The sequence below is a fragment of the Pseudophryne corroboree genome, chromosome 3, assembly GCF_028390025.1.
Source record: "Pseudophryne corroboree isolate aPseCor3 chromosome 3, aPseCor3.hap2, whole genome shotgun sequence".
NCBI classification, from domain to species: Eukaryota; Metazoa; Chordata; class Amphibia; order Anura; family Myobatrachidae; genus Pseudophryne; species Pseudophryne corroboree.
In genome coordinates, this window is record NC_086446.1 from 620,641,789 (window position 1) to 620,669,656 (window position 27,868).

General features: G+C 46.4%; 1 protein-coding gene across 2 annotated transcripts in view; it reads right to left on the reverse strand.

The window, feature by feature from the left end:
• HECTD2 (HECT domain E3 ubiquitin protein ligase 2) overlaps window positions 1–27,868 on the reverse strand; it is a 258,294-nt gene that overhangs the window by 204,043 nt on the left and 26,383 nt on the right. For both annotated transcript variants that reach the window (XM_063961662.1, XM_063961660.1), the window contains exons 2-3: window positions 20,375–20,504; window positions 955–1,093 (exon numbers count right to left, since the gene is read on the reverse strand). In XM_063961662.1, coding sequence (XP_063817732.1) covers window positions 955–1,093; window positions 20,375–20,501 — 266 coding nt within the window. In that variant the 5' untranslated portion in view covers window positions 20,502–20,504. The remainder of the gene's footprint in view (window positions 1–954; window positions 1,094–20,374; window positions 20,505–27,868) is intronic.

Here is a 27,868-nt window from a genome sequence, read left to right on the forward strand (position 1 = left end):
CCCCCAAATTCTATGATTTAAGCAGTTTTTTAGGGTTTTTTGTAAAAAACACCCGAATCCAAAAAACAACCGAATCCGACAAAAAAATTTCGGTGAGGTTTTGCCAAAACGCGTCCGAATCCAAAACACGGACGCGGAACCGAATCCAAAACCAAAACACAAAACCCGAAAAATGTCCGGTGCACATCACTACTAATAGGTACAAAATAATTCTGTGACCAGCCCACATATGAATCATATTGGCAGTCATCTTTTTCAAATTGACTAACGATACTAATGTCAATATACAGTATGTAAAGTATGCTGATGTTTAATATTTAAAAAAAAATTATAAATAAATTTGCATTGAATGTTTAATTAAACAACACTGGTGATTGTTATTTGGAAGGCTTCTTAGCCTAAGGCAGTGGTTCCCAAACTGTGCGCCTAGGCACCCTGGGGTGCCCGAGGCTCTTGCAGGGGTCCCTTGGGTAGGACCAAACCATATTATTTATGTTCAAAGTGATTGGCAGCCACAAGCACTGGTTTTGCCTATCATAAAACAGGTGGACAATCAAATGCACAACTGTACACTACCACATAACTGACCCTAAGAATGACAGGCATGCACAATTTACTTAAATTAAAACTAGAGCGCCGTGATTCAACAAAGTTTAGGAACCACTGGCCTAAGGGTACAATTCTAGCTTAGTACATGGGATGTCCCAGAAGTTGTGCTAATTTATATTTGACTGCTGAACATCTCTGCCCAGCAAGCGGGTTCATGCATGAATCCAGATTGTCCTGAGATGCTGTAAGTGAAATCTTACAGCTGCGAGCCAGAATCACTCAGCTGCCTCGGTGATAAATGTCAGATTATTCCCGATGGGCACTATTAAGGACAATATAAGATACATACTGTATGCAGAAGAAAAAGTTATAGAATATTTGACTTTGGAAAAAAGTAGAACTCACTGGAAATCCTTGAGGGGTCTGTTTCGTGCTGGAATTTGAGGTTCAGGCAAGATAGGGGCTCTCATCTCCGGAGGCAGTGTATCAATTGAGATTCGCTGCTTTTGTCGGACATCAAGGCAAATTGGCGGAAGGTCTCTTACTGCAAAACAAGACAAAGAAAAAATAAGATTTTAAACCTACCGGTAAATCTTTTTCTCCTAGTCCGTAGAGGATGCTGGGGACTCCGTAAGGACCATGGGGTATAGACGGGCTCCGCAGGAGACATGGGCACCTAAAAGAACTTTCTAGTATGATTTGCACTGGCTCCTCCCTCTATGCCCCTCCTCTAGACCTCAGTTAGAGAACTGTGTCCAGAGGAGATGGACAATACGAGGAAAGGATTTTGTTAATCTAAGGGCAAGATTCATACCAGCCCACACCAATCATACCATATAACCTGGAATACACATAACCAGTTAACAGTATGAACAAACGACAGTATCGGTCCAAGACTGATTCTAACTGTAACATAACCCTTATGTAAGCAATAACTATATACAAGTCTTACAGATTTTCCGCACTGGGACGGGCGCCCAGCATCTTCTACGGACTAGGAGAAAAAGATTCACCGGTAGGTTTAAAATCTTATTTTCTCTTACGTCCTAGAGGATGCTGGGGACTCCGTAAGGACTATGGGGTTTATACCAAAGCTCCCAATCGGGCGGGAGAGTGTGGATGACTCTGAAGCACCGACTGAGCAAATGCTAAGTCCTCATCAGCCAGGGTATCAAACATGTAGAATTTAGCAAAAGTGTTTGAACCCGACCAAGTCGCTGCTCGGCAAAGCTGTAATGCCGAGACGTCCCGGGCAGACGCCCAAGAAGAGCCCACCTTCCTAGTGAAATGGGCCTTTACTGAATGCGGTAACGGCAATCCAGCCGTAACATAAGCCTGCTGAATCGTGTTACAGATCCAGCGCGCAATATTCTGCTTCGAAGCAGGCGTGCCAATCTTGTTGGGAGCATACAGGACAAACAATGCTTCTGTTTTCCGAATTCTAGCCGTCCTGGCTACATAATCTTTAAGGCCCTGACTACCTCCAGGGACCTAGAATCCTCCAAGTCACTCGTAGCCACCGGCACCACTATAGGTTGTTTCATATGAAATGAAGACACCACCTTAGGTAAAAATTGAGGATGAGTCCTCACTTCTGCTCTATCCACATGAAAAATCAAGTAAGGGCTCTTGTGAGACAAGGCCGCCGATTCTGACACGCGCCTTGCAGATGCCAAGGCTAACAACATGACCACCTTCCAGGTGAGAACTTCAACTCCACCGTTTGAAGGAGTTCAAACCAGTGTGATTTAAGGAACTGTAACACCACGTTCAGGTCCCATGGTGCCCCTGGGGGCACAAAAGGAGGCAGGATGTGTAGCACTCCCTTTACAAAACTCTGGACTTCTGGAAGAGAAGCCAATTCCTTCTGAAAGAATATCGACAGGGCCGAAATCCGTACTTTAACAGATCCTAACTTTAGGCCCATATCCACTCCTGTCTGTAGGAAGTGGAGAAAAACGACCCAGATGGAATTCTTCTGTAGGAGCATTCTTGGTTTCACACCAAGAGGCATATTTCCGCCAGATACGGTGATAATGTTTTGCCGTCACCTCCTTCCTAGCCTTTATTAGAGTAGGTATGACCTCCTCCGGAATACCCTTCTCAGCTAGGATCCGGCGTTCAACCGTCATGCCGTCAAACGTTACCGCGGTAAGTCTTAGAACAGACAGGGCCCCTGCTGTAACAGGTCCTCTCTCAGAGGAAGAGGCCCAGGATCTTCTGTGAGCATCTCCTGAAGATCTGAGTACCAGGCCCTTCGAGGCCAGTCTGGAACAATGAGAATTGTCTGTACTCTTTTTCATCTTATGATCCTCAACACTTTTGTGATGAGAGGAAGAGGAGGAAACACATAGACCAACTGAAATACCTATGGTGTTACCAGAGCGTCTACTGCTATTGCCTGAGGGTCCCGGGACCTGGCAGAATACCTCCGCAGCTTCTTGTTGAGGCGTGACGCCATCATGTCTATTTGAGGAACTCCCCCGAGACTCGTTATCTCTGCAAAGACTTCTTGATGAAGTCTTCACTCTCCTGGATGGAGATTGTGTCTGCTGAGGAAGTCTGCTCCGGAATGAAGACTGCTGACAGAGCGCTTACGTGATTTTCCGCCCAGCGAAGAATCCTGGTGGCTTCCGCCATTGCGACTGTGCTTTTTGTCCCGCCTTGGCGGTTCACATGAGCCACTGCTGTGACATTGTCCGATTTAATCAGAAGGTTGCGAAGAAGACCCTCCGCTTGTCGAAGGCCGTTGTATATGGCCCTTAGTTCCAACACGTTGATGTGTAAACAGGACTCCTGGTCTGACCACAGTCCCTGAAAATTTCTTCCTAGGGTTACTGCTCCCCATCCTCGGAGGCTCGCGTCCGTGGTTACCAGGATCCAGTCCTGAATGCCAAACTTGCGACCCTTTAGAAGGTGAGCACTTTGCAGCCACCATAGAAGAGACACCCTGGCCCTGGAGGACAGTGTTATTTTTTGATAATTGTAGATGGGACCCGGACTATTTGTCCAGAAGATCCCATTGAAACGTCCTTGCATGGAACCTGCCGAAGGGAAAGGCCTCGTAAGTTGCCACCATTTTCCCCAGAACCCGAGTGCATTGATGAACTGACACTCTTTTTGGCTTTAGCAGGTCTCGGACCATGTTCTGGAGGTCCTGGACTTTTTCCCACGTGAGGAAAACTTTCTTTTGTTCCATGTCCAGTATCATGCCTAGGAACGTCAGTCGAGTTGTCGGAACCAACTGTGACTTTGGCAGATTGAGAATCCATCTCTGTTGCTGAAGCACTCTCTGAGAGAGTGACACGTTCTCCAGTAGTTGTCTTGACCTCGCTTTTATCAGGAGATCGTCCAAGTATGGGATAATCGTGACTCCTTGCTTGCGCAGGATCACCATCATTTTCTGAAACTGATAATGACCATCCTGTACCACGAATCTCAGGTACTCCTGATGAGAGGGATATATGGGGACATGAAGTTAAGCATCCTTTATGTCCAGTGACACCATAAAATCCCCCCCTTCCAGGCAGGCTATCACCGCTCGGAGCGATTCCATCTTGAATTTGAATCTTTTCAAGTACAGGTCTAGGGATTTTAGATTTAAAATGGGCCTGACCGAACCATCCGGCTTCGGGACCACAAATAGGGTTGAATAATACCCTTTTCCCTGTTGGCTCAGGGGAACCCTGATAATCACTCGCTGTTGACACAGCGTTTGAATTGCAGCCAGCACTACTTCCCGTTCTGGGGTAGAAGCTGGTAAGGCCGACTTGAAAATCGACGTGGGGCACCTCTTCGAATTCCAGCTTGTAACCCTGGGAGACTATTTCTATCACCCAAGGGTCCACGTCTGACTGAACCCAGACTTGGCTGAATAGTCGAAGGCGTGCTCTCACCTGTGCCGACTCCCGCAGGGGAGCCCCAGCGTCATGCGGTGGACTTAGCGGAAGCCGGGGAGGACTTCTGCTCTTGGGAACTAGCCGCAGCAGGTGTCCTCTTGCCTCTACCCTTACCTCTGGCGAGGAAAGAGGAGCCCCGACCTCTTCTGGATCTATGCGACCGAAAGGACTGCATCTGATATTGTGGAGGTTTCTTTTGCGGTTGGGGAACAAAAGGTAAAAAGGTAGACTTACCCGCGGTAGCTGTGGAGACCAGGTCCGCGAGGCCGTCCCCAAACAATACATCACCTTTGTAAGGTAAAACCTCCATATGCCTTTTTGATTCTGCATACCCCGTCCATTGGCGGATCCATAAGGCTCTTCTTGCCGAAATAGCCATAGCATTGGCTCTCGAACCCAGTAATCCAATGTCTCTTTGAGCGTCCCTCATATATAAGACTGCGTCCTTAATATGAGCTTATGTTAACATAATTGTATCCCTATCAAGGGTATCAAGGTCAGCTGACAGGGTATCTGTCCACGCTGCTACTGCACTACATACCCATGCCGACGCAATTGCCGGTCTAAGCAAAGTACCAGTAGGTGTGTAAATAGACTTTAATGTAGTCCCCTGCCTGCGGTCCGCAGGGTCCTTGAGGGCCGCTGTGTCAGGGGACGGTAGCGCCTCTTGGAAAGGCGTGTTAAGGCTTTGTCCACTGTGAGAGAGGATTCCCAACGTACCCTGTCCTGTGTAGGGAAAAGGTATGCCATAAGAACCCTTTTGGGAATCTGCAGTTTCTTATCTGGAGTTTCCCATGCTCTTTCACATAACTCATTTAGTTCATGGGAAGGAGGAAAATTCATAACCTGTTTCCTTCCCTTAAACATGTGTATCCTCGTGTCGGGCACCGAGGGCTCATCAGTGATATGTAAAACATCTTTTATTGCAATAATCATGCACTGAATACTTTTTGCCACCCTGGGGTGCAATCTTGCTTCATCATAGTCGACACTGGAATCAGAGTCCGTGTCGGTATCTGTGTTCCCTATTTGTGAGAAGGGACGTTTCTGAGACCCCGACGGGTCCTGTGAGTCGGTGCCATCCGTAGATTGAACACCTGTCGACACCCTGGACTCTGCTTTGTCCAGCCTTTTATGTAGTGAAGCTACATTTGCATTTAACATATGCCACATATCCATCCAATCCTGAGTCGGCACCGCCGACTGTGACACACCACTCATCTGTTCCACCTCCTCTTTGTATAAGCCTTCAGCTTCAGACATGCCGACACACACGTACCGACACCCCACACACACTGGGATATAACTATAACAGGACAATTCCCTAAAGAAGGCCCTTTGGAGAGACAGAGAGAAAGTATGCCAGCACACACCAGCGCCAAACTGACCCAGGAAAACCCAGACAGCGCTTTTATATATATATATATATATATATAAATTGATTTCCCCCACTCACTGCGCCAATTATGTGCCCCCCTCTCTTTTTTCAGCCCTCTGAGCTCTTCAGCAGGGGAGAGTCTAGGGAGCCAGCGTTCTCTGCAGCTTCTGTGGAGAAAATGGCGCTGATTAGTGCTGAGGGATCAAGCTCCGCCCCCTCAAGCAGCGGGCTTCGGTCCCGTTCTGTATCTGAAAATAATGGCGGGGAATCGTTTATTTACTGCCTCAGCAGCCTAATAACATCCTTTTGTGCCAAAACGAGGTTTATTGCTGCCCAGGGCGCCCCCCCTGCGCCCTGCACCCATCAGTGCCATGTGTGTGTGTGTTATGTGGGAGCAATGGCGCGCAGCTTACTGCTGCACGCTTACCTCAGGAAGATCTGAAGTCTTCTGCCGCCTGACGTCTTCTTTCTTTTCTAATACTCACCCGGCTTCTTTTTTCCGGCATCTGTGAGGAGGATGGCGGCGCGGCTCCGGGACGAACCCCAGGGTGAGACCTGTGTTCCGACTCCCTCTGGAGCTAATGGTGTCCAGTAGCCTAAGAAGCAGATCCCTTAAACTCTTAAGAAGTGGGTCTGCTTCTCTCCCCTCAGTCCCACGATGTATGGAGTCTGTTGCCAGCAGAGCTCCCTGAAAATAAAAAACCTAACAAAATTATTTTCACAGAAAACTCAGGAGAGCTCCCTGTAATGCACCCAGTCTCCTCAGGGCACAAGATCTAACTGAGGTCTCGAGGAGGGGAACAGAGGGAGGAGCCAGTGCACACCCATACTAAAAGTTCTTTTAGGTGCCCATGTCTCCTGCGGAGCCCGTCTATACCTCATGGTCCTTACGGAGTCCCCAGCATCCTCTAGGACGTAAGAGAAAGGTGTTTATTATTTATAGACTATATGTAATAGTGATGCAGTACACTCGCTATTCAACTTACTGTCATTTTCAAATAGGTTTAAGATGTATATATTACGGATTAATATCTATAATTTGCATACATTTAATAATTTAAACATAAATGAGCATAATTCTTCAATCCCAACATTACTAAACCGTGACTTTCATTGTGAAATTACTGAAATGTTTAAATCGTATAAAGTTATAACATCCCCATACTTCCTTTACAGTGTTAAATAAATCAAAACAGTTAAGAAACATTTTTCTACAGTTGTAAAAACACATTTGGTTGAATTCAGAAGCAATTCAACTTTAGTTTAAGAAAACTAAAATATCAACAACCTGTCTGGTCTTGTCCTGGAACAATCAGAGCATAACTATATATATATAATAGAGCATAACTATATAAAATCATTGTTTCTACTACCTCTCAACACAGATATTTATACAATGGCCCAAATACTGCCCAGCCATATCCCAAACTTCAGCTTTGCTCCAGACCATGTGACCATGCCACTGACCCATCCTGGTCTCTAGAAGCAGTGCCAGTGCCATAAGAGTAGCAACTCAGCACAGATCCACATTAACATTTTCATCAAAATTAGTTTTTACTATTGTCACCGTTACTTTTTTTTTATTATTTTCCAGTATTACAAGGATTATAATAAATCATGAGTTAGTTTAATTACATTCTACCCTACTTTTCTATTTTAATAGAAGAGCAGATCAACCAATCAACTTGAGTGTAGAATGCAAAAAAACAAATAAATAAAAAAGCAAAATCACAGACAAAATTTAATGTGTGAAGCTTTTTTTTCTCCATAAATTTATTCTCAGCATTTATATTGCAGCCTATCTGATAGCTTGCCAGTGTAAGTGCTGTATCCTTGCATATAGCTCTCTTTGAACAGTCTTCCTCTAGTAATCATTTTTAGTACACATATACCTACTTTACAATTAATTATTTCACAAAAACTTTGATAAAATTTTGTTTAAAAAACATAATAAAATGTAAAATGTGTAGCAAAGTATATACTGATGGGATAAGTTTACACTGTACTAACATTAAACCAATGTATCTCTACCCGTGACATAATTACCAAGATTCCTATTGCCTAGATCAGTGGTTCTCAAACTCGGTCCTCAGGACCCCACACGGTTCACGTTTTCCATGTCACCCGGCAGGTGCACTGTCTATCACCAACTGTCACATTTTAAAAATCTACAGGTGACCTGCAAAACATGAACCGTGTGCGGTCCTGAGGATCGAGTTTGAGAACCTGTGGCCTAGATGGACCAGCCATTGTTTGCATCATAATACGCTCCTGCCACCTGGTATTTATGCAGTTGGATGATGCTTTATGGCAATGTTCACGTCATCCCACTGTACTCCTCCAAAATATCACACCAGCTGGGAGTTGACCGATTAATTGGGAGACCAGTATACTATAAATCAGTCGTTCCCAAACATGGGAGTCTATTTACTAAACCTTGGATGGAGATAAAAGGCCTCATTCAGACCCATTCACATGCTGCATTTTTCGCAGCCGTGCGAACATGTCTGAACTGCGCATGCGTGTGACCCGAAATGCGCAGACGCGTCACTGCCCGGCGACGGGGGTCGCCGGAGAGCGACGACCAATACGTAGAAAGCGATCGCACCGGCGATCGCAAGAAGACTGACAGACAGAAGGCGTTCATGGGCGGAAACTCACAGTTTTCTGGGAGTGATCGGAAAAACGCAGGCGTTCCCGGCTGTTTCCAGGGAGGGATCCTGACGTCAGCTTCCTTCTGGATCATCGCAGCGGGTGAGTAAGTCCTGGGCTGTGCAGAAACTGCACAAACTTTTGTTTGTGCAGCTCACTGCACAACCGAAGGCATCCCTGTAAAGCCCTATACCCTCCCCTGTAGGCGGTGATTACCTGGGCACAGCAGTGTAATAAATAGCCTACGTGCAACCAGGTCTGAATTAGGCCCAAAGTGGACAGAGATAATCGGATTTTAATTACCTACCAGTAAATCCTTTTATCATAGTCTGTAGAGTATGCTGGGGTCCACATTAGTACCATGGGGTATAGACGGGTCCGCTAGGAGCCACTGGCACTTTAAGAGTTTGCGAGTGTGGACTGGCTCCTCCCTCTATACCCCTCCTACCAGACTCAGTCTAGAAACTGTGCCCGAGGAGAAGGACAAACTTCGAGAGAAGGAACTACACAGATAGTGGCGAGATTCACACCAGCTAACATAACAAGGCAAATCAGGCTAACCTGCCTGAACAACTTCTGCAAAAGCTGAAAAACAGTACTTAACCAAGTAATAATACAGGACTTAACCAAGTAACAAGGCAGTACTGAACTAAGGGGGTCATTCAGAGCCGATCGCTCACTGCAGTTTAACGCAGCGCAGCAATCGGGTCGGAAATTGCGCATGCGCCGTATCAGAGTCGGTATCTGTGTCGACTTGCATAATTTGGGCAAGAGCACGCTTCCTTGGGCATATACCAGGGGAGTGTGAGGAGGATGTGGTAACAGAACCAGACAAAACCTCTACAGATTTTCTCAAAACCTGCATTTCAGTCTCATTATGAGATATCCTAGATCAGAGGTTCTCAAACTCGGTCTTCGGGGGCCCACACAGTGCATGTTTTGCAGGTCTCCTCACAGAATCGCAAGTGAAATAATTAGCTCCACCTGTGGACCTTTTAAAATGTGTCAGTGAGTAATTAATACACCTGTGCACTGCTGGGTTACCTGCAAAACATGCACTGTGTGGGCTCCCGAGGACCGAGTTTGAGAACCTCTGTCCTAGATGAAATCTGGGACATCATTCCTTTAAGTGAAGCCACCCACAACGGTTCAGAAGGCTGAGACATGGTATTACATTCCTGAGTACATGGAATGGATTCCTCTGGGGAAGATACCTACTCTACAGCACAAATTTGTCAGCAGTTGGGCAAAACCAAGGTGCACTGCAGGGGGGGCAGATATAACATGTGCATAGAGAGTAAGATCTGGGTGGGTGTGTTCAAACTGAAATTTAATTTGCAATGTAAAAATAAAGCAGCCAGTATTTACCCTGCACAGAAACAATATAACCCACCCAAATCTAACTCTCTCTGCAAATGTTATATCTACCCCCCCTCCAGTCCACATGGTTTTGCCCAACTGCTAACAAATTTGCTGCTGCAATCAACTCTGAATTACCCCCAAAGTACCAGCCAATCAGCTCTTAAGTACCATGTCACAGACTGTGTTTGAAAACTGACAGGAGCTGGTTGTCTGGTATTTTATCTCTGTCTACATTATCTCAATCCAAGGCTTAGTAAACAGACCCCATGGCCCTCAAGGACCCTTAACGAGTCACGTTTTCGATGTCACCTGGCAGGTGCACTGTGTATGTCCAACTGTCATTTTAAAAAACTACAGGTGACCTGGAAAACATGAACTGTGTGTTATGCACACCAGTGCCTGCAGGAATGTACTGGTGTTTGAACTGTTATGCACACCAGTGCCTGCAGGAATGTACTGGTGTCTGAACAGAGAGGGATGCAAAACAAATGAGCTCACAGACAGACTGGGAAATATGACATAACGTACACAGAAGGTGATAGGGTAACAAAACCAACACAGAGTGAACAGAGAAGCCCAGAGGCTAAGAAACTGGGTGTCTCCCTAGTATTAGAAATGCTCAGATGGAAAAAGCAAGATGTTGTGTTTTAATACGTAGAGAACCCGAAATGCTGTTGCTAAGGGCAACAGCAAAACCCTAAAGGGTTACCAACGGGTGTGGCAGTAAACTCCTTGGTCAGAGATGGAATAATAGACACAAGGAGAGTCTCCACAATCCTAATTCTCACTTGCAGGGCCCAGGTTCAGCTTACTGCCACTAAACTGACACATGGACGCCCTGCACAGTGAGAGAGGATTAAGCAGGCAGGTCTGAAAGTACAGCCACAAACCTGCTGGGTTCACAGAATAGCAAAAGAACCTCAGCAGGCTAAACGACTGACTCCAGTCTTACTGCTAGGTCTGGATTGGCAGAGTGTAGTACCAAATCCCCAGGCCTATTTGCAGTAAGCAACAACAAATACAAAGCTACACAGTACTGGCTAACTTTCAGGAACTGACTAACCAACAAAGATTCAGCAGCATCTGCTTAACCTGAGAAGAGGCCTTATAAAGCAGGTGCTGTCCACGCCCCCCTCAGACCTCACAGACTGTGAGCACAAAAACCAGCACCGGATCCCCTGCCTGTAACCACTGCACAGCAAAAGACCCGAACCGGAGTATCAGCTGCGCTCAGGTTACTCCGCTAGCACTTGTCTCCCGGTTGCCATGACGACGTGGCAGCACAGGGCAGGAGACCCTAACAGTACCCCCCCTCTGACGAGGGGTCAAAGAACCCCTACCACCGGGTTTATCGGGGAACTGCGAGAAGAAAGAGCGTATCAGTCTGGGGGCATGAAGATCACAACTGCGCACCCACGACCGCTCCTCCGGGCCATACCCCTTCCAGTGCACCAAAAATGACAGCCGACCCCGAACCATCTTGGAGTCAAGAACCCTTTCAACCACAAACTCCCTCTGGCCACGTATCAGAAGAGGGGAAGGTCTTCCTCTGGAAGAAGGATTACTAATCGCCCGTTTTAAAAGGGAACAATGAAATGTTTTATTGATACCCAAAGAACGGGGCAGATCTAACTGAAATGCCACCGGATTGATAACCCTGGTGATCTTATAAGGGCCGATGAACCGGGGGCCTAACTTATGAGATGGCTGTCTCAACTTCAAATTCTTGGTAGACAACCAGACGAAGTCTCCTAATTTGAAGCTGCAGGGTCTTTTCCGCTTATCAAAAGCCCTTTTGGTCACTAATGACACAGAACCAAGGGCTTTCTTCACTTTCCTCCAAATACCTCTAAGGACCGAAACGACAGAGGAACCACCAGGCGTGGAGTCCAGGGGGTCAAAAGAATTGGCCTTAGGATGATGCCCATACACACAAAGGAAGGGAGAGATCCCTGTAGCAGAGTGAGCCGCGTTGTTATAGGCAAACTCCGCCATTGATAGATGAGCAACCCAGTCAGTCTGACACTTGGAGACATAACACCTGAGGAACTGCTCCAAGGACTGGTTCACCCTTTCAGTCTGCCCATTAGACTGCGGATGGTAGCCTGACGACAAGCTGACAGAAATCTGGAGATCGGAACAAAATGCCCTCCAGAATTTGGCCACAAACTGGGATCCGCGGTCAGAGACCACATCAAGTGGCAACCCGTGGAGACGCACAACATGCAGCATAAATAATTCAGACAGGCGTCTGGCCGATGGCAGCCCAACCAGTGGAACGAAGTGCGCCATCTTCGAAAACCTGTCAACGACAACCCAGATGGCTGTCATCCCCGAGGATTTGGGCAAGTCCACAACAAAATCCATTGAAATGTGGGTCCATGGCTTAGATGGAATAGAGAGTGGATGTAATGGGCCAACAGGAACCCCTCTAGGAGTCTTATTTCGGGCACAGATGTCACATGCCCGAACCCACTGATCCACATCCTTAGCCACCGAGGGCCACCACACCGCCCTAGATAGCAACTCCCGAGTTCTGGCAATACCCGGGTGACCTGCCGACTTCTTGGCATGGAATTCCAGGAACACTCGCTGTCTTAACCTAGGAGGCACAAACAAAAAACCTACCGGAAGGTCTGGAGGAGCCTGCTCCTGTGCTCTAAGGACTAATGACAAGAGGTCCTGGGTAATGCCCACTTTAATACATGATGGGGACACAATGGGCAACGGCTCCTCGGTGGTCTCCTGGATTGGAGCAAAACTCCGCGAGAGCGCATCAGCCTTGATGTTTTTTGACCCAGGGCGATATGTTATCAAAAAATTAAAGCGAGCAAAAAACAAAGCCCATCGTGCCTGCCTGGCATTGAGACGCTTCGCTGACTCTAAATATGCCAAATTCTTATGGTCGGTGAGAATTGAGACCACAAACTTAGCCCCCTCAAGCCAGTGTCTCCACTCCTCGAGTGCATCCTTAATAGCCAACAATTCCCGGTTACCCACGTCATAATTCATCTCGGCAGGCGAAAATTTACGGGAGAAGTAAGCACAGGGATGAAGGCGATTATCAGACACTCCCATCTGAGAGAGCACTGCCCCAATACCCATCTCAGAGGCATCCACCTCCACCACAAAAGGACGCTCTGGATCTGGGTGTCGCAGCACCTTGGCCGAGACAAATGCCCTTTTGAGACGGGCAAAAGCCGCTTTGGCCTCACGAGACCAGTGAGCAACATCCGCCCCTTTCTTAGTGAGTGCCACCAAGGGCGCCACTATAGACGAAAATCCAGCGATAAATCGTCTATAAAAATTTGCAAAGCCCAGGAAACGCTGAAGCGCCTTCAAACTAGTGGGCTGCACCCAATCCAGGACTGCCTGTACCTTGGAACCCTCCATTTGGAAACCTTCTGGGGAGATAATATATCCTAGAAATGCGATTTGCTGAACTTCAAATTCGCACTTCTCCAGCTTCGCCCCAAGCCGGTGGTCTCTGAGTTTCTGGAGGACTAAGCGTACATGCTTCCGATGTTCCTCCAGGGAATGGGAGAAGATTAGGATGTCATCTAAGTATACAACTAAGAATCTATCCAAATATACCCTGAGCACATCGTTCATGAAATCCTGGAAGACTGCCGGGGCATTACAGAGCCCAAAAGGCATCACCAAATATTCATAATGCCCTGAGTGGGTATTAAAGGCAGTCTTCCATTCATCCCCCTCTCTTATTCGGATTAGATTGTACGCACCGCGTAGGTCAATCTTAGAAAAAATGGTGGCAGTACGAAGCTGGTCAAACAAGACCGAAATGAGAGGCAGTGGGTATGAGTTTTTAATCGTGATACGGTTCAATTCCCTGAAGTCGATGCAGGGTCGCAATGAACCATCCTTTTTACCCACGAAGAAGAACCCCGACCCAACTGGAGACTGTGAAGGTCTGATAAATCCTTTAGCCAAGTTCTCCTGAATGTACTCTGCCATAGCCTGAGTCTCAGGACGTGACAGGGAGTACAACCTGCTCTTGGGAAGCTTAGCATTCGGCAACAAATCAATGGCACAGTCATAGGGGCGATGGGGAGGTAGTACCTCTGCAACTTTTTTGGAGAACACGTCCGCAAAATCTGCATAACACCCTGGCAATCCTGGCAAACTTAGCTGCGAGAGCCTGACTGGAAGGCTCAAGCAACTCCTGAAACAATCAGTACCCCAACTAAGAATCTCCCCAGAGACCCAGTCAAATTGAGGATTGTGGGCCCTTAACCAGGGTAACCCCAACACCAATGGGGCAAAAGTACAGACAGTCACATAAAAGGACAATTTTTCAGAGTGTGTGGCTCCAATAAACAAAGAAATCTGGCTAGTGCAAGAGGTAATTTTACCCTGGGATAATGGTTCCCCGTTTAACCCACAAATCTCAATTTCCGACGCCAAGGGTACTAAGGAAACAGAGTGTTTCAGGGCGAATTGGCGGTCCATAAAAACCCCGTCGGCCCCACTGTCCACAAAGGCCTCAGTCTTGACAGTTTGACCGAGGATCTTCAAGGTCACCGGAATGATAAAAGTCTTCTTGGGAAATTCTGACTTCTGGCCTGACAGGATATTTCCCATCACCCTCAGGCCCTGACGTTTTCCAGCTTTTCTGGGCATGATACTACCACATGACCCTTATTCCCACAGTACAAACACAACCCCTGCTGTCTCCTCCGAGTCTTCTCACGCGAGGAGAGGCGGGTAGCCCCAATCTGCATAGGCTCCTCGGAAAATTCCTCAGAGTCTGAGGTTCCCTTGGGAAAGAAGGAAACCTCGGTCTCCCTTTCAAGCCTACGCTCTCTCAGCCGTCTATCCACCCGGATGGATAACTGCATGAGCTGATCCAAGCTATCAGGCAAGGGATATTGTACCAGTTGGTCTTTTATCTGGTTAGAAAGACCTCTTCGGTACTGGTGTCTCAGGGCTGGGTCATTCCACTGGGTATCATGGGCCAACCTCCGAAACTCCGTACAGTAAACCTCAACTGGCCTTCGCCCTTGCTTAAGGATCGAAATCTGAGCCTCGGCTGAGGCCGTCTTGTCAGGGTCATCATACAACATGCCCAGTGCCGTAAAAAAAGCATCAACACTTTTTAGCGACGGACAGTCAGGCTGCAACCCTTATGCCCAGACCTGTGGGTCTCCTTGTAGCAAGGAAATCACTATGCCCACCCGCTGAATCTCTGACCCAGAAGACTGAGGCCTAAGCTGGAAATATAACTTGCAGCTCTCCTTGAAACAAAAGAACTGCGAGCGATCTCCAGAAAAACGATCCGGAAGATTTACTTTCGGCTCCTTAACCCCTGAAGGTGCTGCTGCTGCGGGAGCTCCGCCAGCGGCCTGGGAGGTGTGCATTTTAATGGACAAATCATTAAATTGACGAGTCAGGACCTGCACCTGATCGACCACCTGTTGCAACGTATTTTGAGGGGTATGCTCCATATTCCCACAAAATTTCAACAGGAGTATTGGGCTGCTGAATATGTTATGCACACCAGTGCCTGCAGGAATGTACTGGTGTTTGAACTGTTATGCACACCAGTGCCTGCAGGAATGTACTGGTGTCTGAACAGAGAGGGATGCAAAACAAATTAACTCACAGACAGACTGGGAAATATGACATAACGTACACAGAAGGTGATAGGGTAACAAAACCAACACAGAGTGAACAGAGAAGCCCAGAGGCTAAGAAACTGGGTGTCTCCCTAGTATTAGAAATGCTCAGATGGAAAAAGCAAGATGTTGTGTTTTAATACGTAGAGAACCCGAAATGCTGTTGCTAAGGGCAACAGCAAAACCCTAATGGGTTACCAACGGGTGTGGCAGTAAACTCCTTGGTCAGAGATGGAATAATAGACACAAGGAGAGTCTCCACAATCCTAATTCTCACTTGCAGGGCCCAGGTTCAGCTTACTGCCACTAAACTGACACATGGACGCCCTGCACAGTGAGAGAGGATTAAGCAGGCAGGTCTGAAAGTACAGCCACAAACCTGCTGGGTTCACAGAATAGCAAAAGAACCTCAGCAGGCTAAACGACTGACTCCAGTCTTACTGCTAGGTCTGGATTGGCAGAGTGTAGTACCAAATCCCCAGGCCTATTTGCAGTAAGCAACAACAAATACAAAGCTACACAGTACTGGCTAACTTTCAGGAACTGACTAACCAACAAAGATTCAGCAGCATCTGCTTAACCTGAAAAGAGGCCTTATAAAGCAGGTGCTGTCCACGCCCCCCTCAGACCTCACAGACTGTGAGCACAAAAACCAGCACCGGATCCCCTGCCTGTAACCACTGCACAGCAAAAGACCCGAACCGGAGTATCAGCTGCGCTCAGGTTACTCCGCTAGCACTTGTCTCCCGGTTGCCATGACGACGTGGCAGCACAGGGCAGGAGACCCTAACACTGTGTAGGGTTCTGAGCACCAAGTTTGAGAACCTATACCCTAAATGTAAATGTAAATTGATAGTTAGGAGCTGACTGGCTGGTACGTTATCATCTTACACTTATCACTGCTTTATCACTTCTCCAGTCTTTATACATCTGCCCCAGTGTGTGATGCGGGAAGGAGAGCAGCATGTGTGGTGTGGAAGGTAGAAGAGCATACAGTAGTGTGGGATGTGGCTGCGGGAACGGGAAACAATGATGAATACAGTTAAGAGACCTCTCACTTGCTGCGCTGCTTGGCTGGGCAGTGGTAAATGTCCGCTGTGCGCATAGGGAGAGAGAGAAAGGTGGAATGTCAGCAGCTCACAGAGCACTGGGCATGCCGCTACACAGTGCAGAAAATGGGGGCGTGGCTCATGATCGTGGCACCTCCCGTGAGGCCACATCCCGAGCCACAAAACCTCATCCCCTAATTTCGGATGCGAACCTTCAGCGTGCACAAATGTCCATCCTGCAGCCACCGCCAAGTTGGGAGCTCTGCATTAGGGTCAAATTTTTGGTTGGGAGTCAATTAACCGACCAGTGTATTTTTGAAGTGTAAGAGGAAACCAGAGGAAACCATGTAAGCACAGGCAGAATAAACAACCTCCAAATAGTTAGGGTCATGGAAGGAATCACACCCAAGACCACAGTACTGTGAGGTAGTAATATTAACCACTATACCATAGGTTCTCAAACTCCGTACTCAGAACCCGACACAGTTCACGTTTTCCATGTCACCTAGATGGACACAAGTGTATAACGAACTGTGTGGGGTCTTGACGACCGAATTTGAGAACTACTGCACTATACCATTTGAACTGGTAGTAGGTCACACTTACAGATCCCATCTCTCCTTGTAAAAAAAAAAAAGGGGGGGGGGGTGGTAGACGTGAGTGGTGAGTGTGGGAGGGGTCTATGATGACGCAAATTGCAGTATCACATTTATCCACACTTGCCCCATGAACTTTAAAAAATAGGCATGGTATGCGCTAAAATGTATTTCTCTCAGGCCCTAGATATTCTTTTCTATGGGATAAATGTGTATGTTATTACGCTGCCAGTTGCCTTTTAAATGTAATAACCACACATTTGTTTTCATTTAAACCCCTGCTGCTATTGTCAGTACAGATGCCCACTCTCTTGTTTATAGCACTGAGCATTACAAACTGTGAGCCTGAGTGGGAGATCATGATGGTGTATGTAGACTGATTTGCGTGCTCTGAATTTGTGAATGAGAGAAGTATTACAGATGGGAAGCCAAGTATAGAACGAATCACACAAGCCCACACACTCCCGAGCCATTGATTTTAGAGAAAGCTTTTCCCTCTGTTTTCACAGCTAGAAATTGGAAAGACATCACAGGGATCTGGATTAAACAAGACAAACTGAAAGAAAAAGAGATTCTGGAGTAAACAGAGCTTTATTTTTAACACGCTTACTTTGTAATGAGGCTATTGTAGAGAAGCATAGATGTTTTCAAGCGTACATGTGGCAAAGCCAAACTTACATGTAGTTAAGCTGTTCTATTAGAAGTCCGTTAACGATTATCCCTAGATGCTTGAGAGTTGAAAATTCAGGGGTTATATAACTGGAACACTGAGCGTAATAGATTACGCAGCATAACATTTAAATAGAAATGACTGCCATCTGCATAAACACTATCCAACTTTCTCTACTTTTTTTTTTTTTTTCATCGAAAATACATAATTAAATTTATAGCATTTCAAAGCCAATTGTTATTTATTTAACTTTTTTGGCCTCTACTGATCTGATTCAGCAATCTGTAGAAATAGATTCTGATTCATTTCTTTAAAGGAACATTAACATTGCAACATTTTTATTTTCTTGTATGCAGGAAAGCTTTTATGTTTCACCTTCAGATAAAGACATTTCTGCAGGAGAGATTGCCTATATATACACATGGCACTGCAGTCACAAAAGTTCCTCTGTGGTCTCTTCTGGCCGACCACCGAGACCACCCGTTCTACAATCCTATCCTTCTCTCACCTAAACAAATGTCTCTCTGCACTGGAGTGATGCAGATTGAACCTGGGTGAAGCAGGTTTAGCAAAAGTATATAGCACATGCTGAGTAAAAAAAATCCTAAATGGGGACAAGGCCACACCCCCAAAAAGTGGGATGTGAATACATATCATATAAGTGCATACTTCCCACCTTCTCTTGAAGTGGAAAGACTTTCCGATTGGACAGTTGGGAAGAATGCATATAGTAGAAAGTCTCATCTGAAAGGACAATAATGGTGGCGTGGGCATGTCATGGGCATGTTACATAACTGTTTGTGAACTCAAATGCGTAAACTTAAGGCCATATCGTGATGCAGAATGGAATAGGCACCAGTTTCGAAAGTGCAACCAGCGGCGTCTCCAGAGGTGGGGCTGCAGCGCAGTGTAAAACTCAAATAGGGAAGCTAAATCAACTGTTAGCATCAGCATAAAATCACAGACATTGACTATGACTAAATGTGCTAATGCAGTCTCATCAGCCTGTGACTCTGAATCAGGCCGAGTCTGTATTGTGATTACTCACCTTCTGATTGGCCAGATAGCAGCGTTACAGTGGTTTTGTGGCAGTTTTTTTTACAGTAGTTGTCACCAAACTGTCAGTTTTCCGGCCATTAGTAAACTGTTAAACATCACTGACAGTGTGAGAATGACTGTGCAAACTGCTAAGTACTAAATCCAGCTCAAAACCTGTCTGCGGAGAGCTGTGTTTTCACACCCCTGCAAAACCACTGGTTAGACATTACAGGGGATATGTATCAAACCCTTGAGAGAGATAAAGGGCCTGATTCAGTTTTATATGCTATGGCAGAGGTTCCCAAACTGTGTGCCATGGCTCCATGGGGTGCCTCGGGACACTTGCAGGGGTGCCCTGGGTTGGTGGTCCAGGACCAATTCAAATTATTCATGGTCCATATAATAGGCAAAACCAGTGCTGGTGGCTGCCAGTCATAAAATATGTGGATAAACAGAAGCAAATCGAGTCCCTCACCACACAACTAACCCTAAGGATGACATATAAACGATCTACTTAATGTAATATTTCTTTCTAAATTTCTCAATAAGAAATTTTTGGCCTAGGGGTGCCGCGAAAAAAATTCTGATATTCTAGGGCGCCGTGATTCCAAAAAGTTTGGAAACCACTGTGCTATGGTAATGTTTTCACAGTTGAGCAATTATTGGCAAATTGTGTATGTGTCTAACTGGCCCTACACATTAGGCGATATAACTGAACGATATGAACATTCTTGTTCATTAATGAACGAGAACTCGTTCATATTGTTCAGTGTGTAGGCACCAACGACCAACGATGAACGATGCGCGGGCCTGCGGTCGTTCATCGTTGGAGCCGGGTCGCTTATGCATGCAGGCCAGTATGGATAATCTCGTCCTTATTAGCTTGCACTGCTATGGAGCCGGGTGACGAGGGAAGTGAAGAAACTTCACTTCTCCTGTCACCTCTCCCCGCCGCCGGGTCGCCCATCTGCCGTACCGGCCGTCGGGCAGCTCGGCGGCAGGTCACCTAATGTGTAGGGCCCATAAGTGATTGTCAGTCAGGAAGCGTTTGGGAGAGGTAAAGGGGAATGGCAGCATAAGAGAAGGTGTGTCGTGATTGATTTCGCACCATCTGAGCCTACTGTGATCTTGTATGTAAAAAACATGGTGCCTGCGTTACAATGCAGGCACATGCTTACATTCTGTGCAACGATAATACTACTGAGATGTTGATTATCGAAGCAATGGTGATCCACGCTCCATCTATGTACACAGATGCTGATATTTGCGAGGCTGCATTATTTGCATATTTTCTCACAGCAGCTGTCTACAGGATCGCAGTTGCGAATGCTTAGAGCACAACTTTGACTCAGGCCCAGAGGGAGAAGTTGTCGATAGCAACCAATCAAATTCTGTCATTTTACAGACTGTGTAAGACAAATGCTAGCTAGAAGCGTATTGGTAGCTATGGCAACCTCTCCACTATTTCTCTCTAAGGTTTCATACATCTCCCCTTATGTTATGCTAGTGTATTTGCTGGAACAGCTGTGCACACAATTTACTTACCCATTTTGATGTTTGGTATAACCAGCTGCGTAGGTGAGCATCTGTTCCCAGCAGCTTCTTTCTTTTGGTTAATAGTTGAAATAAAACTGCTGAATGTTGAGAACTGTCCCTTTGCTCCTCTCTCCATCCCCTGGAGTAAAAAAAAAAAAAAAACGTACTGTATTTACTGCAGAATTTGCTATACAAAAAAAAAATACCTGCCAAGTGCTATGTACTATGAGGTGTAGTGGAAAGAGAAGATTAGTGCTAAGCTGTGAAGACAGAGGCGTAACTCTGGGAGGCAACGGAGTCATCTGCCGCCGGGCTCCTGCTCTGAAGGGGGGCACCTCTCCTCATTCTGTGAAACCTTTCAATTAAGTTAATTGATATCCGCAGCTATCTCTTCAGTGGCCGACTTCCTCACTGTTCCCTGCACCTTACAAGTCACACCCTTTTTATTATAGCTATACATTTTACAAGTGTCATACCCAGGATTATAACCCATGACCTTTACACAGGAAGCAGTCACCTTACTGATGAAGATATTTGCTCCTGTATAGTAAACATGAGAATTCTAATTATATGAAGTTACTTCTTTGACAATTACAAGTAACTTCATATAGTATGAATTCTCATTCTTCCTATGCAGGAGCAAATAGCTCTATCAGTAAAGTGTCTTCCGTAGTGTAACAGGTCATGGCTTCTAATCCTGGTTATGACTGCTTGAAATGTGTGATTTCAAATGTATATATGCAGTATATAAATTTTTATTTCAGAACACTGTATATATTTATCTCAGAGGTTCCAAAACTCAGTCCTCAAGGCACCCCAACAGTCCAGGATTTAGGTATATCCATGGCTCAGCACAGATGGTTAAATCAAATTGACTGAGGTGCTAATAAAGTCACCTGTGGACAAACATGGATACATTTAAAACCTGGACCATTAAGGTGCCTTGAGGACCGCGTTTGGGAACCTCTGATTTATCTAAATTTAAGGGGGGGGGGCACCATTTTTTATCTTGCCTCCGGGCAACTGGGACGAACTTACGCCACTGTGTGAAGAGGAGACTTATGTCAAGATGGGCCTCTCAATTATTAATAAGCCCCCAGGAGCTTAATTTTCACACCTCAAATCATAGCTCATTCATGGTGAGGCACCTTCCTCCGTCACACATGGAGAAAACGTATCCACTGCTGTGAACTGTTCACCTTGCGCAACTTTTAATGCACTTAAAGTCAGAAAATTTGACATGAGTTTAAGAATTAAATTCAATGAGCTGGTTCTAGAATCATCATGACACTATTTTATTGTCTGTAGTAATGCATACCTCCCAACATGACCCTCTCCAGGAGGGACAGAATGCTCTGCTTCTGGACTTTTCTCTTAATTTTTGATTACCATCACCTGTGGTGAAACACCTTTCTAATCCATTAGCCTGCAATCATACAGTAAGAGGAAAGTCCAGAAGCAGAGCATTGTGTCCCTCCTGGAGAGGGTCATGTTGGGAGGTATGATAATGTAGAACTCACAACTTCTGAAATACTCTGGGCTGCTGTGAACATTCTTGTGATGTGATAGCTACAGGAAGTTTTAATCACTGCTCACTTCTAAGCTGACAAACACTGAATATAGAATGAGGACAGAAAAGTGTTCTTTGCCTAGTCCAGAGATTCCGAAACGCGGTCCTCAAGGCACCGCAACGGTCCATGTTTTAAGGAAATCCAGACTTCGGCAAAGGCGACTTAGTACCTCAGATGATTTGATAATGCCATCTGTGCACATGCAGGGATATCTGTAAAACCAGGACTGTTGGGGTGCCTTGAGGACCACTTTTGGGAACCACTGGCCTATTCAAACAAATCGAGAGATCAGTGACAGTTGCACAGGACTTATCTTAGAGCTGTTGAAGCATACGTATACATGTAGAACACAGAAAATACACACTGTTCTCCAAGAGCAGTGTGACACAGTTAAAAGCATAAATGCTGGTATCATTAAGACACTTTTAGAAATGTTTTTCTTGACAGATTCTCAGAAGCATGTTTAACAACATATACTAGTAAGTACTGTTTGCCTACCACATCTGAGCCTAATTCAGACCTGATCGCTGTTGTGCGAATTTGGAAGGCGGCCGCTTATCGAGAGACTGCGCATGCGTACAGAACTGATCGTAGTACACACACGTGAGGCCAAACTGCAAAAGAATCCAGATCACTAAGTGTACGCAAGGTGATTGACAGGAAACGGACGTTTGGGTTTGGTAACTGCCCGTTTTCTATGAGTGCCAGGAAAAACGCAGGTGTTCCCAAGCGTTTTCAGGACGGGAGTGTGACGTCAGCTCCGGCCCCGATCGGGCTGTTTCTATCGCACTGTAGGAGTAAGTCCTGGGCTACGCACACACTGCACAGACTGGATAAATCATTTGATAATGAGTGAGAGCGTTGCGAACGGATTTGCAGCTGACCCGAAATTACAAAGCATTCTGCATGGCGTACGTAGACTTGCACGGGGCGGGTATTCACTCTGTCTGGGCAGCGACTATCTGATCGCAAACCTCTGCAAACTCACGGAGGAGCAATCAGGTCTGAATTAGGCCCTAAATTATTTGACTCTTTGTAATATCCGATGTCTAATATTGCTGCACTACGATTATTGGCTACTATGATATAATAAATTGTAAACAAAGTGCCATTGTTTTAGTCTCATAATCCCATTATTGCATTCTTTTATCTCCTAAAACCCTTCTGTCGGTATTACGGATGTGTAATAAAACATAGGGCGTACAGTGTAAATATTACTTGAAAGGGGATGTGGTAGTGTACATATTATTAAGGTCAAGTTGGTTGCCCGAAATACAGTATATGGCAAAGTAAAGGAAGTCAGAAACCTCTAGATTTGGTCATAGCTATAAAGATAGACAGCTTGAAATTAAATTTAGCATCAGGCATAAATAAGCAAAATTTTGTTGGAGGTTACAGTATCTTTGACCATACAGTATATACCTACTCTCTCAATAAATCCTGATGATCAATAATTTCTACAAGTTCTTTCAAGCAAAACACCAACTGCAAACACAATTCACAAATGTAAATTGGTGATTGTTGATAAATGCACTGCATACAAGTTCCTGAGCATGAAACCAGCAAAACTGCATCAGTTTTGAAATTTCCAGGCATGTCTATCAATGATGTTTTCAGGGCTGGCCCGACTATTATGCGGGATACACAGCTGCATAGAACGCCACATTGTGGAGGGTGCCGCGGCTGCATTCTCCATATGCCCTCTGCTCAGAGGACACTGCTGGGCTCTGGCAATCCCGCTCCAAGGAAACTGGCGGCAGAGTAGACACTGGGCACTTACGGCATCCAGGGCTGAAAAGCAGGTAGGAGGACCCACTGCAGAGCAGCATCAGTAAGCTGGGAGGGAGCCATTGAGGTGAGGACTCTCTGCTTGCAGTTGGGGTTATACAGCATGCATTGGGGTTATACAGGCCACACTGCAAGGTTTGCCTATGTGGAGCAGTTGAGGGCTTGATAAAATGATTGAACTGGGCACCTACATCTGGAGAGTATGAGGTTAATGCTGCTAAGTGGCACTGGGTCACCCACTATCTACCCGTCACCCCCATCTCACCAGTCACCAAGTATCTACCTGTCACCCCCTCAGGGCCGAAACTAGGAGTTTTGGCACCCGGGGCGAGCCATTAACTTAGCGCTTCCCCCTCGCATTAAAGAGTGTGTATAGATAGATAGATAGATATATTATATATATCTCAGCAAAAGGTGCGGCACTGAAGCTGATTCTCCATAATCAAGAGACACACACGGTCCTGCATTTGAAACGCAGGACCGTGTGTGTCTCTTAATTACGGAGAATCAGCTTCAGTGTCGCACCTTTTGCTTCTGTATCTACTTACACCTGTGAGGACACCAGCGAAGTAATTCATACTGCACTGGGAGTGCCGGACCTTGGATGCACAATCCCGCCCCCTAACAATCCCGACGGTCGCATGCCGACCAACAAGGACCACTCCCACCCCAGCGTGGCGAGCGCAGCGAGCCTGCAAAGGGGCTTGCAGCGCTCACCACCACCTCCCCCCCGACAACATTCCGCTCCCGGGATACCAGCGTCGGTATGCCCGGTCACGTATACCACACCCATACAGATATATAGAGTCACACACCTATTCACATACAATCACAACATGCGCACATTCATACACACATATAGCAGTCACACACATACAGTGCCCATCCCTGAGTTATACTCACTGTTTAGGCTGTGCTGCTCCTCTCCTCTCCTCCCTCTCATGCTGTTGCTGGCTGGCATGGTGGCACTGTGTGTACAGTGCTGTTTAGCCCCGCACCCTTTTCGGACCTCGGAATTTCTTGTGCATTGCAGCAGTGGCTGCAATGATTAAAGTCAGTGGCAGTGGGCTGAGCGAGGGGGGGTTAGTAATTTTTACCCTCTGCCCCCTCTTGATGCGGCTCTGCTGTGCTGATCACAGCACGCTGCAGAGATGAAACTGAAAGTAAAGTACACCTCCCGGTAGCAAGGGCTGCTGGGAGATGTAGTTTATTTTCAGTTTCATCTCAGGATGCAGTGTATCTGGCTCGGCAGCAGCTAGCAGAGTCTGGCGCTCGAGTTCCGCCGGCTCTAAACTATCGCTGCTGCATAGGGAGGGGGCGTTAGGGGGGATTAAAGTGACAGTCTCGGCGCCCTCTCCAGTCTGGCGCCCAGGTCACATGCCCCCCTAGCCCCCCCCTAGTTTCGGCTCTGCACCCCCTACTTCCCCAGTTACCCACTATTTACCTGTCACTACTGCCTCCCCAGTAACCCACTATCTACCTGTAAACCCTGCCTCCCCAATCACCCACTATCTCTCTGTCACCCCTGACTCACCAGTCACCCACTATCTCCCTGTACCTTTGGGGGTGCAACTGTGTGGCTATGCCCCTTTGTTGTGAGACTGGCTATGCCCCTATGTTGTGAGACCACACCCCTTTCTACGGTGCTCCACACTGCCACTTTAGAATGATTATCCCATCAATGAGCACCAACATTTATATTTGCTTACCAAAAAAAAAAATAAGCTCAAGTCGGCCCTGTATGTTTTGCATATGTACATACAGTATAAACTAGAGCAAGGGTCCTCCTATTTATAGCCTAGGTAGGCTGTATTCATTGGCGTTTCTATAATGGGTGCAATGTGTGCAGTACACACGGGCCCCTGGGTCCAGGAGGGGCCCACACAGCACACATTGCATCCATGTTTTTATTACTTACCTTTCTGGAGTCCCACATCGGAGCTGCAGCCGCGGTGCAAAAATTGCCACCAAAATGGCCGCTGCTCATGTTCAGTAGAGATTTAGACTCTGGAAAATGGCAGACACCCTGTTTCCGGAGTCCGTGCATGCGCAGTAGACTCTGACATAATGCCAAAGTCTACTGCACCGCTAAGAAGAGGGGGGCCACCCGGAGCCTGCACACGGGCCCTCTCCTCTGCTGAAACGCCCCTGGCTGTTTTCCTATACAGCAATACATGCAGGATAGGAATATAGACATATGACTGGGAAAACAATGATTCTAACTTAGAATTGCACAGTATGTACCAGACACTGGCAGTAATATATTGCACACAGATGTCCCAATTACGTAAGACAGTTGTTCCCAAACTTGTTTGAATCAGAGCAAACATTTCTTACGGAGAAATGTAGAAAAATATATTTAATTAAGTCAATTGTGTTTATATGTCATCCTTAGGTTCAGTTATGTGGTAAGGGACAGGATTCACTTCTGTTTGTCCATATAATATATTATTGTCAGCCACAAGCACTGGTTTTGGCTATAACATTAACCATAAATTATTTGAAATAGCCCTGGACCAAACATCTGAGGCACCCCTGCAAATGACCAGATGCACACAGTTTGGGAACCACTGATGTAAGTTCATTGCTAGCCTAATAATGGGGGTCATTCCGACCCGATCGCTCGCTGCACTTGTTCGCAGCGCAGCGATCGGGTCAGAACTGCACATGCGCCGGCCCATGCCGGACGGCCAAAAGCAGTCGTTCCCTAGCGATCACCTCTGCCTGATTAACAGGCAGAGGCGGTCGCTGGGCTGGAGGGGGCGGCACGGCGGGGTTTGGCCGCCGTTTTGGGGGCGCGGTCCGGCCAACGCAGGTGTGGCCGGACCGTGCAGGGGCCGCACGTAGCCGCTGCAACCAGGTGCAGCGACAAGCAACTCCCGGTCAGCCACAGGAGATGCGCTGGCCGGGAGTTACTCAACAAGTACAAAAGCATCGCCACTGCTTTTGTACTTGTCTGGGAACATGATCGTAGCTGTGCTAAATTTAGCACAGCTACGATCAACTCGGAATGCAAACCCTGCAATACCCACTATTGCCAGAAAAATGCAATACAGTCATTCCCTCTGTTACAGACATTGCACCCATTGCTAGACAAACATTGCAGAGATCCCCAAATTAACAGATGAAAACTGTAGCAAGAACACCCACCTCCCAAAATAAAGATCACACACAGCAAATAGGAAAGTTATTATTTAAATAGTAAAGATCAGATAAAGAGGATATTATTTGATATCCCGTATTATAAACATTTTAAAACTTTGTTTAAGTAAACTGATGGCAGTTTTACTTTAAGAAATGTTTGCATAAAAATGTGCACATCCAGGAGGATATTGGGACTGAACCAGAGGCAGATGCAGTGTCAATGAAACACGCAATGGCTGATATTCTAAGTCTACGCCACCGTCTGAGTCACACAGTGCATGCATCCCGATTGTCTGTGCACAGATTCAGACTCACTGGGGGAGATTCAAATGTTTGAAAAGTCGGTTGGGTGTCTGTTTTTTACTGTCTATTAGATAGGAAAAAACAGACTCCCAACTGACTTTTCAAACATTTAAATCTCCCCCACTGTCTGAAAATTTTCATGGGCGTACCCAGAAAATGGGAGTGGTGAACCTGATGCAGGCGTGTCACTGAAAGATACACAGCCCCTCACACAAGAGGCCAAACTCGGGTAGAGAAACTACACCTGCCATAGCATACCCTCCAACATTTTGCACATAAAAATCAGTACAAATTCGGAAAGAGGCGTGGCCACGGGTAAAGGGGTGCTTGGCCACACCCATTTTCCTATACTTTCAATGGAAGTTTGGAGAGCCAAAAATCGGTACATACCATATAAAAAAGGTACTGTACCTGCCAAAAAGGTACAGTTGGAGGGTATGCCATAGGGCTGGTGTAAGTTTCTGTGGCACATCTAAGTACAGACAGAAATGCACTGTCTGAAGATGCTGCAAGTGGGCATGTAAAACGGAAGCGGCATTCGCATAAAGATACAGACACAACTGTAGAAAAAGCTACAGCAGCATCTGCGTCCACCTCTGAATCAGGCCTATAATGTCTTGTTATGGGTCACGCTTCAGTCAACATATAAAGTTCTAGCTGGCAAGAAAGATAGGTAGGGAGATATCAGAATGAATGA